This window comes from Alligator mississippiensis, chromosome 4 (assembly GCF_030867095.1).
Source record: "Alligator mississippiensis isolate rAllMis1 chromosome 4, rAllMis1, whole genome shotgun sequence".
In the NCBI taxonomy this organism is placed as follows: Eukaryota; Metazoa; Chordata; order Crocodylia; family Alligatoridae; genus Alligator; species Alligator mississippiensis.
Genome location: NC_081827.1, coordinates 28,395,091 through 28,407,500, shown reverse-complemented (window position 1 = coordinate 28,407,500; position 12,410 = coordinate 28,395,091). Strand labels below are relative to the sequence as shown.

General features: G+C 43.0%; 1 protein-coding gene across 9 annotated transcripts in view; it reads left to right on the top strand.

The window, feature by feature from the left end:
• Positions 1-12,410, top strand: part of LAMB4 (laminin subunit beta 4) — a 93,764-nt gene that overhangs the window by 30,318 nt on the left and 51,036 nt on the right. For 8 of the 9 annotated variants that reach the window (XR_009461522.1, XR_009461523.1, XM_059725876.1 and 5 more), the window contains 7 exons: positions 950-1,129; positions 2,401-2,510; positions 4,781-4,860; positions 6,994-7,144; positions 8,356-8,487; positions 9,007-9,192; positions 12,105-12,226. Coding sequence is in view for 7 of the 9 variants with exons in the window: in XM_059725876.1 (XP_059581859.1) it covers positions 950-1,129; positions 2,401-2,510; positions 4,781-4,860; positions 6,994-7,144; positions 8,356-8,487; positions 9,007-9,192; positions 12,105-12,226 (961 nt within the window). In the remaining 2 variants the exon portion in view is untranslated. The remainder of the gene's footprint in view (positions 1-949; positions 1,130-2,400; positions 2,511-4,780; positions 4,861-6,993; positions 7,145-8,355; positions 8,488-9,006; positions 9,193-12,104; positions 12,227-12,410) is intronic. The other variant, XM_059725877.1, reaches the window with a different exon arrangement.

Below are 12,410 nucleotides of genomic sequence, written 5' to 3'. Positions count from 1 at the left end.
GGAAATCCCCGAAGGTGGCCCAAGCCATCCTGAAGGCCTCCAGCCACTGCCAGGTGTGCTGGACAATGTGCTGCCACCAGTCCTGGGTGGCTTGGCAGGCCCAGAGGCAGTGGGGCTGGAGGCCCAGGAGGGCGAGGGTGGCCCCAGCAGTGGCATCTTGGAGCCTGTTGGTGTCCCTGGCAGGGTCCAGCCAGCCAGGCGGGGTCCAGGTGCATGGCGGCAGCCCTGGGATGGCGCATGGTTGGTGAGCAGATACAGACAGTTGCTGCATGTGGGGGAGCTGGAGGGGTGAGATTGCTGTGGGCCAGGCAGCAGTCAGTGTGGTAGGTCATCAGGGCCAACGCAGTGGCCAGCAGAAGTGGGGGACGCTGACCGTTGCTGCCAGGGGCAGAAACAGCCGTGGGATGAGGAAGCAGAGTTGGTGAGGAGAGTGCTGCCACTGTGCATCCTGCTTCTGGCCGGGGAAGTGGCTGGCCAGAGAGCAGCAAGCGGGGTGGGCTTTTGAACAGGGCTGCCAGCTGCTGGCAGTTGCAGCTGGAGCCTGGAGTCCCCCCTGCTAGCAGCAGGTGCCTATTTCAGGGCCCCAGGAAACGGGACCAGATTGGTGCTTCCTTACATGTGTAGACACCTGCCCGGTACTGTTTATTCTCGAGTAATTTACTTGTGAGTAAACTGGTGCTGCAGCAAATGCATGTGTAGATGCGCCTACTGTGTCTCTCCTCAAGGCCAGAGTACCTCCCACATCAGGGTGCATTGTCTGGAAGCCCTTCACAGAATTCTTAACTAGGGGCTTTGCTTGTACAGTGTTTCACATAATGCAGATCCTGTCTTGATTAAAGTGTCTAGGCACTGTCAGAATACAAATATTTAATTAATGGCAATGATATAATGTGTATATAGATTCTTATGCCTGAAGTTATTCTTTGCATGTTTCTGTTTGTGTTTGTAGCCTGTGACTGTGACCCAGAAGGTACATTATACAGTGGACAGTGTGAAAGCCACACAGACCGCACTCTTGGAAGTCTTGCTGGTCGATGCCTTTGCAAGGAGAATGTTGAAGGAGTCCATTGTGACAAGTGCAAGCCAAACTACTATGGGCTGAGTAGCGGCAATCCTCTGGGCTGTCAGTGTATGTGAACTACCATCTTTTTCTTTCAAAACTTAGTTTCTAACCATGAGAGGTAGTTAAAAATTACATACATATTGCCTACTTTAAACTTCATTTCCAGGCAATGTGATTGGTGCAGTATCTGAAACAAAGAGGAGCAGGACTGGAAATACACTAGCGATTTACTAAACAGAGTACCTCAAACAATCTGTGCAATTTTTTATTTGAAGTAGAATGGCTTCTAAATAGGTGATTAGAATTATGTTTCTTATAAAAAAAATAAGGCAAAGGATGTCTTGGTCATCATAAAAGAGTCTACTGAGAATTAGACATAGAGTAGATGGGTTTTATGAGTGCAGTGTCTAGCACCCTTCTGGCAATGTATTTCCTTCCTGGCTGGCAACACTTTTGTTGTCCAAAGTTTCAATGTTTAGCTGTCATTTTTATGGTTAATGTTGCAGACAAATGCACACTGCAAGCACCTTATGTCACCTCTTGCAAAGTCATGACCTGGGTTACTTTTTCAAAAGAATTTTGAAGTCATCTACCAAGGAGGCAAGCCTATGTCCCCCAGATCTATTGCAGAATATTCTGTTCATATTTTTAAGGTATAGGGTTAAAAAATCCAGTTAACATAAATTCTATGTACATCAACCTGGAGCAGATGCCAAACAAGCAAGGTCTGCCCTGCTATGTGAGAAGGCTCCTTGAGGAATGATTCAGGGCCCTTCTGTTGTTACAGAGCAAGTGTATTCCAGAGATGGTACACTGGGTGTCAGAGTGGACAGGCTGCTGTGTGCACTACACTTGAGAGCTTTCAGCCAGTGATTTCTTTGACAGTTTTAAAGAAAAGTATGTGCCCTTCACCTCAAGCACTGTCTGATTTTTGTGACATGTTTGCACTTATTATCTTTACTGTAAATATTTGTTAAGTAGGTAGAGGATCATCTTAGCAAAAATGAAAATAATAATGTGTGGGTTGAAGTAGAATGCAGGACCATAGCAGAAATCCTTACAGAACTTCTTCCTAGAGTCTGATCCGCTTGCCAGTCATCCTTCGCACCCCAGCAGAGCACTTCCTGATATCACTCCCACCAAAATACTTGAAGAAAATTATCCATCCCTAAGGAATAACCAGTCTGCTAAGGGCTAACTGAATTCAGCAGGTGTTGTTCTGCATTGTGATCTCCAGACAGCAGAGAGCAGTGGTTATTTGTGAATTCACTGCAAATGTAAATGTAGGATTGCTTTTTGGTAATGGCACTAACAGAGGTGGTCCTGTTTCCTTACAGCCTGCAACTGTAATCCTTTTGGTAGTTTGTCTTTGTCAATCTGTGACCCAGTGACTGGAGAGTGCCTCTGCCAGTGGTTCACCACTGGGCGACATTGTGAAGAATGCGTTGTATGTATTCAGCAGACTTCCATGTTTGCTTCATACAGTATCTTCTATCACATGCTTTCTAAGCTCTTTCCCCTCTTTTATTGCCTTTCTCCTTGTTCTGCGAATACAGAACAATTCTGAGTGGAAATAGCAGATAGCAGGTTTCTCAACCTTTTAAGTAGCAAGTACCCCCTAACTTCTGAAAATTTTAATAGGTACCCCAACACTCAATTTTCCAGGGGATTTTATATTTACAGACTAATATGTGCTATAAATTGCAAGAAGGGCTGTGTATATAAGGCTGCAATATAACAGATGTCTGATCTGGGTTTCCACCTTTTACACCAGGGGTACACAACTCAAGTATGTATCTGAGCTAGATGTGACGTTTCCCAAAGCTAGGAGGGTTGACCCCAGTGATGCCAAATTATTACTGAGGAATTTAAAGTGCCGCACAGTGCATGACACACTGCATTTTTTGCTATAGTTTAGAGAGGAAAAGAGGGCACGAGAGAGAGTGTTGGTATACCCGCGTACACCCTGCCTGTGTCTCACGTACCCCCAGGGGTATGCGTACCACAGTTTGAGAAACTATGATCTAATGTATTGTAAAAATGGTCCTTACTGTACGAGCAGAGGCTCTTCACCAATTCTGATTTAGTGTAGCCTGAGGAACTTGGTCTTCACGGGTGCCCATTATGATTTAATTCTGTTCTACAACCTGTTCCTACTCTTAATGAGGTCAATAGTGAAATGTCTATGCTTTTGGAAGTCTTCAAGAGGAGACTGGACAGACACCTTGCTGGAATCAGTTGATCTCAGCAATATTCGTGCCCAGAGCAGGGGGTTGGACTCAATGATGTTTTGAGGTTCCTTCCAGTCCTTAATTTCTATGATTTCAGCAGAACAGGATCAAGTCTTGAGATGACCTGACCCAAGAAGTGTTATAACCCTGTTGACTTTATTAGAAATGCTCAGCAGACTCCACTAAAATTTCACTGCCTTAAGATTATTATTATTATTGACACCAACAGTTTTTACAGCGTCCCAGATAACCTGACTGGAAGACAATTGCCATCTCCTCACAAGAATACTCCTGAGTGACTATGGATCTAACTCCTTGTAAAACTACTCATAATCTAATAAATAGTTAAATAAGTAATAATCACTCTCATAACAAAACTTGGCAGCTTCTGCCCATTTCTATTGTACTGTTTTTGCTGAAATCATAGATAGTAAACAGTTAGGATTGGATACCTGTTGCAAAGAATATGATTCTTCACTTGGAAATCTAAATGACTCTCTTCATGTATAATTAGGAGTTTTTATGTTTACTTTTTATGAACACTTGTGCAATCCAGTTGATTGAAATCAGCACTCAGAGAAAGAAAATAAATTACAAAATCCCATCTGCAAATATCTGTGGAAATCAAATGTTGAGTTTTATACTGGGGAGAGTTCAAACTGTAAGTGCTTACATACTATCTAGCTGTTTAAGTAATGATATGTCCCTTGTTTCTTTACTGTTTGAACACCCCTCCTGGCAGGAGCAGGAACTGTACCATGAGGCTTCTCTGACCAGTCACAGCTAATCAATCTAGCAACAGTAATGAGTCACAAGCATTAGATAAACAATAAGTCTTATCTATCCTAAAGTTAAAGTAACTCTGAAATGTTTATATGCTTTCAAATAGTGCCATAGCAAGTGGGGAGGGCAGTGAGTGGGGTGACTACCCCAGGCACCGAAATTAAGGGGCGCCAATAGTTGCTGCCCAGCTAGGGTGGGGCATGGGACGGAGCCACTAGCGGCTAATTTGGGGGTTGTGGGCACAGGGGGAGGGCAGCTCCCACTGCTCTGTGCACTCCCAGGCAAGCATGGGGGGGCATGTGCCCACCAGATCTGTAGGCAGGGCAAGAGTGGGTTGCCGCTGAGGGCTTGCCGCAGGCACCAAACTTCTTTGCCCCAATACTGCTTTCACATAACAGAAGGAAAAAACCAAAATATTGCACTATGCGGATACTTTACAGTCAGGGAAACATGTCAGATAAATTATTTAGTAATATTCCACTCAGCTTTGTTACAGTATTGTGTAGTTTACTGATACATTTTTCTTTTGTCTTGAATCCTGACTATATTTACACACGTGCATAACTTTACACATGTAACTGTCTCAGTGAAATATTCACCAAGTAAAGTATATTCCCAATCAAAGTAGGATTGTTTTCCAGTTGTAATTTAAGTTTTTAAGTATTTACAATTAAAAAAAATGCATTTTCTTTTATTTTCATAGGTAGGGTATTGGGGACTTGGGAACAGTTTGTATGGTTGTTCTCCATGTGATTGTGACATTGGTGGAGCCTACAATAGCCTGTAAGTTAGTTCCCATTTTGAAGTTCTTTAATTTTTATGAAATATTGTGCCAATCTAGTTGGGTTTTAAGATTCTCAGTGTAAATGGAGAGACCAAATAGCTTAAAGACACAGTTCCATCATATATGAATAATATGAAATCATTCAGGTGTAAGTTTTTGTAAATTTATTAGTGAGGTTTAAATGGAGTCTTAGGATGATTGAAAAATCTTCTTCTCTCTTTCTCTAAAGCAAACTTTGAACCATTAAGTATTGAGATTGTTTTGAGAAAAAGTACAAACCATTCCAACTCAACTCTGGAGGCACAGGTCCCCCAGTTTTGTGCAATTAGATAGAAATGATGTTTTTGAAGTTGAGATTTGTCATTCATGTTTGAAAACTTAAAAATGCTTTATTTTCACATGTACAGAGCTATCTTTGCTTTAAAAATGTTTAGCTTTAAAATGAATGGCTGCCCATACACGTGCTTGGGGGGCGCACATTTTAATTAGAGTAGTTCTTGGCGAGCTGCTCTAATTAAAACACCTCACTGGTATGTTTATTAAGCATCTGCACATTTAAAAATGGCTGTGGGATGCTTTATCTAAACCTCATTAGACGAGGCCCAGATAAAGTGTCCCCGCAGCCATTTTAAAATGTGTGGGGGCTTATACACATGATGGTGAGTCCACGCTGGAGTGTTCTAATTAGAACACGAACTAATATGTGCATAGGTAGCCGGTCTTTTCAAATACCAGTGGCCTAGACTTTGTTCAGCTAGAGTCTTTTCTACTGCTTGAAAGCAGACATTAGCGTATATAGACTTAACCCATGCAACAGTAGATTTACTATATTCATGGGCACATGATGAAGTAAACAGCTGATTAAGAAAGTGTATGTCTCTCTGAATTAGTTAGTCTCTAAGGTGCCACTCTGCTCTGCCTTTTTCCTAGCTCTGCTCATATGCTCACAATTCAGTAGTCAAAACTAGTGAATACCCAGCATGTTGCAACTTGTGGAATGGGTAGAGTGATGACACAGGGATCCAGGTTTTCCATTCCCCACGGAAAAATGGAGAAAACCATGGATTTCCCCCTTTTATCAGAGAAAATGCGGATTTCTTCTTTTAGCAGAGAAACCCATAGATTCCCTGCTTTTGCAAACAACTCTGCAGGCTGGTTGAGCTCCAGCCTGCAAAAGCTGTTTGCAAACAGGGTGGGAATACCCCAGCCCTGCACAGAGTGGGAGAGGGAGGGCAGGGCCTGAGACTCTCAGTCAGCCATGGCTCCGCTCAGCTCAACTCAGCCTCACTCTTCTCCTGGGGCCTGTGTGGTAAGTGGAGCTTGCAGGGGGATGGGGTCCCCTCTGGAAGGGCTGGAGGGTTGCATGCCATGGCTGGGGGACACTGGCAGGGCTGGGGAGGAGCCAAGAGCTAGCCCCATCCCTGCCTGAGCAGGCAGCAGCAGTGGGGGAGTCAGCTCCATGCTGCTTCTGCTGCAGCTACCTGCTGTTGGGGGCAGGGAGCTGCAGACTTGGGGCCTTGGCCCCATAGCTCTGGCAGCTCAGGGCCCCTCTGGCAGGCCTGGGGGGCAGGGGCTGTGGGGGGGCAAGAGTAGGGTGGGGAGACTATTGTGGGGGTAGTGAGGGTCACCAGCAGTATTGGGGGGGCCTTGGGGTCAGTGAGAGGCCCCAGCAGTATTGGGGGGGCCTTTGGGGGCAGTAAGAGGCACCAGTAGGATGGGGGGGCTTTGGGGGAAGTGGGGGTACCAGCAGGGCTTAAGGATGCACTGGGGGGGTGTGAGGGGCACCAGCAGGGTTGGAGGTGCTGCAGGGGGCTTTTAATTTTAATAAAGGATTTTGGGGGTTTTGTCAGAATTCACGATTTTTCATCAGATAATTTGTTATTTTTTACTACAGAAAACCAGTATGTGAGGAACTTTTGCCTCTGCTAACAGATTAATAAGGAAACATGGGCATTAGAAGCAAGAAATGGCAGTGAGTTGCTAGAAAATTATTTTTAAATGGAGGCAGTTTTACTGAGAAAGGACCAATAAGGACAGAAAGCAAAGGTAGAATAGCTGTCCCGTGGGTGGGCTATAAGGATACATGCATTGTTAATTCTCTTATACCACACCCTTGCCATTTCCTCTGTCAGATGCTCATCAAATGATGGTCAGTGTGAATGTCTCCCTAACATTGTGGGCCGTCAGTGTAATGAACCATCCCCAGGCTACTTCTTTGTACCACTGGATTATTATACCTATGAAGCAGAGCATGCAAAGGCACTCTCTGGAACTGCACCGCTGGTAGGTTGTTTTGTTTTCATGAACAGCATGCATAAGGTGGTATAACTTCGTGTAAGTGAGTCTCAGTTGCTGAAAGTGAAAAGTGGGTGCCAAGGAGAGGGTGCTGTAACTGGAGAAGAAATTAGTAGGAGAAAGGAAGATGAGTCAGGGAAAGTAGATTCTCCACCCTTGCAAGTTTAAAAGGCACTCCTCCTTCAGTCAGTGAACTCCACTGACTGAAGCACTTACTGGAACGAAGAGAAATACACACAGGTGTCCTCTGCTTTCTCCAGTGATGGACTCTCCCTGTGTAAATCTGAGCATCCTAAGGATCTTTCTCACTGGCCAGTGACCCCAGGAGGCCATTACGGCAGCTGAATTTGCCAGGGGGCAGGGATAACCCTAGCCATAGTATCTTAATCTCTGATGTTCACACAGCTTGTGTAGAAAGGAAGCTCTGGCAGTGTGTGGCAGCTGTGGAGTGGATGGTCTTATGGAACTTTTTAGACAAACGGTTGCTTGCAAACACAGGGAACTATATTTGAAAGCTCAGATGGCCTCGTCCAGTCCTATGTTTCTATGGCACCTGAGGGGATGGTAATCATCTCTGTTTCATTATGTCAGCTTTAGAGTAGCTGTGATGGGAGGGAGAATCTAGTTCCGTTATGATCCCGTAGACTCACTTACATGGTTTTAGAAACTGACTCTGAATTGGCCAAGTTTTTTAGGTTTTTATATAACTAAGTCATACTTCAGTTTCCCAGAATATTTTTTAGGGGAATTTCCAAAAATAGACATAGTTAATTTGCATGCAGAGTGCAAACCTGTTTCTGCTGGAAACAAGATTTCTACATCGCCAAGATTTTTACCAGTACCTATCCTTTATGTCATCCAGAATCTGCCAGGAGTAATAGTAACCATTATTTAATTGCAGTTCACATATGAAAATGTTCAGTTTTAATCGCAAGCACTTATCAACCTACACCCCAATAATGATATAGAAATCAGTTTTCTGGGACATAGTCTAAAGCAATGTATAATTGTGCACATGGAAATAAAAGTTATTTATAACAAAGTGAGTGGGAGAGTTTTAAACTTTCTGGGCCAAATTCTTAGAGTTACATAAATGTATATCAGCAAATAATTTAGCCTGGTTTTTTTAATTTTGAAATTACAGAGCAGTGCTCATTTAAAAGTGCTGTCATCTAAATGCTCCATTTTTTGCTTTTAAGGTTAAGCCTACAGCTTTTCCAAGGTGTGATATCTATTTCCAGCAGCAAGGATATGATTTCACAATTGAAAATGGAAAGATTATACTTAACAGGAGTAAGAAACGAAGCATGAGAAAAGTAGGTCTGAAACGGGTAAGCTAATATAACATTTGAATGACAAAGGATGCAACAAATGCTGCTGATGTTCAACACTGCCACAAGAGCACTGGGACTGGGATAGAGTAAACCACTGCTGATTATAAATATAGAATATGCAGGCTTGCACCTCACAATTTGGTTTTTCAGTACACAAATTGGTTCGATATTACATAAATCATTCAAGAAAACCTGTCTATGCACACACCTCATTTTGCCATGTATAGACTATAAGCTCAGACCCAAAGATTTCATTACAAAGGAAAACCTGACCATGAGAGAAGAAAAACCCTTTTTCATAATTGGAAGCCGATTTTCAATGTTTACAACTTGCTTGGATTGTAGATTCATATCTGTTAGGTATATGGGGGAGGGTTTAATAGCACATACTTTGCTTGTTTATTAGGTGATGATGACTAGCTGCTGAAGGTAATAAGGTACATGGTAAAAGTGCACAATTTTTCAAAGCTTGTGCACATACCATTGATTGTTTAAAGTGCCCATATCTCTTTGCAGGGTTCAGTCCAGTTTGGAAGGAACTCTATTCTGGACATTGTTTTCAGAGAGCCTCTCCCTGGGAAACCTGTCACATGGACAGGGTCTGGGTTTGCCCGTGTTTCAAATGGAGCCGGATTAAGATTTACTATCAACAATATTCCCTTTACCATGGACTTTGACATTGCCATTCGTTATGAGCCTGAGGTGCGTGAAATCAAAATTTCAATTAACCAAGAATACTTTTCTAAAAGATTGCTTCACAGCAGGTTGGAGCAGACTTGATTAATCGAGTGTGCTGGAGCAAGGAAATAAATGTGCTCCAACAGACCCTGGCATCACGTTTATTAGTGCCCTGCACTGTAAAATGGTGGTGGGGTGCTTTTAATTAGAGCTTGTTCGATGAGCTTTAGTTCTAAGAGCCCTGCCACCATTTTTCAGCATGCGGGATGCTGATACATGGGACACTCAGGCACTTTTAATTAAAAGCCCTTGCTTATTAAAGTGCTCCCCAGCACTTCCCGGAACATGTGTAAAAATGTCCCCTGTGAACCTTGGGACATGTTCTTTGGCCACTTTGAGCTATTTTGCCTTGTTTTCAAGTAGGGCTGTGCTGTTCTTTTTAAGCTGACAACACCTCTTGTCTCCTGCTCCATATAGTATAGGCAGCTTCTATAAATACTATATTTTCTTGGATACAATACACAGTTTTTCCTAAAATCAGCTGTTGTTAATTGGGGTGTACATTTTAAACAAGGAAATATGTTAAGAACATAAAAATTGCCATTTACTGGAACAGACCATGGGTCTGTCTTGCCCAGAATCCTGTATCACACAGTGTCAAGAAGTGAATGCTGAAAGGGAGAATGAACTGTGTATAACTGGGATTTTTTTTCCACTGTTCCTTTCTCACTTACAGTCTCCAGCATTTAAGGTCTAGGGAGTTTTAATTCAGAGGCTGTATTCCTAACTCCCATGCTCAATAGCTACAGATGCCCTTTTCCTCCAAGAACTTGTCCCTTTTTGAATCTGGCTAAACTGTCAACCTCCACAACAGCTGGTTGCAGTGAGTTCCACACCTCAATGACACACTGTGTGTAAAATAACTTCCTTTTGTTAGTTTTAAACTTATTGCCTACTCGTTTCATTTTATGACCCCTAGTTCTTGTATTGTGTGAGAGTAAATAATAAATCTCTATTTACTTTCTTTTTGCCATTTAGTATTTTCTAAACCCTTATCATGTCCCCACCCCTCAAGTGTCTCTTTTCTAAACTGAATAGACTTAGCCTCTTTAGTCTCTCCTCATCTGGAAGCCCCTCCATACTACCATACTACATCCTTGCTCCTCTCTATACCTTCTCTAGTTCTCCTATATTCTTTCTGAGGTGTGGGGACCAGAACTGAGCACAGTATTCAAGGTGTGGATGCACTATGGATTTATGAAGGGGCATGATGATACCTTTTTTGTTCTGTTTACAATTCTCTTCTTAATAATCCTGAACATTTTATTTGCCTTTTTGATGGCTGCTGAGCTGATATTTTTAGCAAACTGTACACAGTGACTCCCAGATCTCTTTCCTGTCTGGTAACAGCTAATGTAGAGCACATTGTAGTATAGATACGGGTATTTTTGCTTAGGTGCGTCACTTCACGCTTTTCTACACTGAATGGCATCTGCCATTTAGTTGCCCATTCACTCAATCATGGCAAATCCTTCTATAGTTCCTCTCAGTCTGCCTTGGTCTTTACCACTTTGAATAATTTTGTGTCATTGACACATTTGGCCACCTCACTACTCACCCTCTTTTCCTGATCACTTATGAATATGTTACATAGCACTGGTCCCAACACAAATCCCTGGGGGACCTATTGTTTATTTCTTTCCATCCTGAAAACTGACCATACATACTCACACACTGCTTTTTATCTTTGAGCCAATTTCTAATCCACAAGTGGACATTCCCTATAATCCCATGCCTACCTTAGTTAAAATCCTCTGATGGGGGACCTTGTCAAAGCTTTTTGGAAGTCCAACTATTTTGTATCAACTGGATCACCCTGATTCACCTGTTTATTGACACCCACAAAGAACTCTAGTAAGTTGATGAGACATGATTTCCCTTTGACAAACTCATGTTTATTCCTTCCCAACAAGTCATGTTTGTCCATGTGCTGAACAACTCTCTTTTTTGTATTATTGTTTCTGCCAGTTTTCCAGGAACAGAAGTTAGGCTAACTGGTCTGTAGTTCTGTGTCCCCTCTAAAGCCTTTTTAAAATATGGGACTCACATTGACAGCCCTCTGTTGTTAGTGTTTTTAGTGATTTTTAGTGATAGGTTGCATTTTTTTTTTAGTGTTTTTAGTGGTAGGTTGCATACTACAGTTAGGAGTTCAGCAACAGGGATGTGGATAACCTGGAGAGGGTCCAGAGAAGGGCCACTCGTATGGTTGAGGGCTTGCAGGCCAAGTCCTACGAGGAGAGACTGGGGCACCTGGACCTCTTCAGCCTCCGCAGGAGAAGGTTGAGAGGTGACCCTGTGGCTGCCTATAAATTCATCACGGGGGCACAGAAGGGAATTGGTGAGGCTCTACTCACCAAGGCACCCCCGGGGGTCACAAGAAATAATGGCCATAAACTAGCAGAGAGCAGATTTAGACTGGACATTAGGAAGAATTTCTTCACAGTTAGAGTGGCCAAAATCTGGAACGGGCTCCCAAGGGAGGTGGTGCTCTCCCCTACCCTGGGGATCTTCAAGAGGAGGTTAGATAGGCATCTAGCTGGGGTCATCTAAACCTAGCACTCCTTCCTGCCTATGCAGGGGGTCAGACTCGATGATCTATGGATGTCTCTTCTGGCCCTAACATCTATGAATCTATGAATAACCCTCAGCTGGCGTCCATGGGAACAGCTCCATTGACGTGAATGGAACTAAAGCCATTGCCCCGCCTAAGGACTGATCCACTATTACCAGATGACATAAAAATATATGAAAAGAACAAATTGCTTTGTTGTTGCAATCTACTGCTACTTGCTTTGCCTTTCAGTAGCATGGCTACATTGATGTGCATGTGAGAGAAAATGTGTTTTTTTTCTCCTAATTTTTTCCTACCTGCTTAGTCTTTAGAAGACTGGATAGCGAGTATTGCTGTTAACCCCCATGGAACTTTAGCAAATGAACGCTGCAAGAACAAGCCAGACCCACAGGAGCCATATGCATTGGCCCTACCAGCTAGAGAGAGGTCTGGATATTACCTTCTTTACCACTCTTTTTTAATGTTCATGTGCTTTTATTAAGTTGTTGTGATAAGCGCCTAGGAAAGTGAGAATATGCAGAGAATACTCCCAGAATTAGGATGATGCATGTGATCCTTCACATTGTCAGGACACCATAGACAGCCATGTGATGCAGAGTGAGAGTTTGCC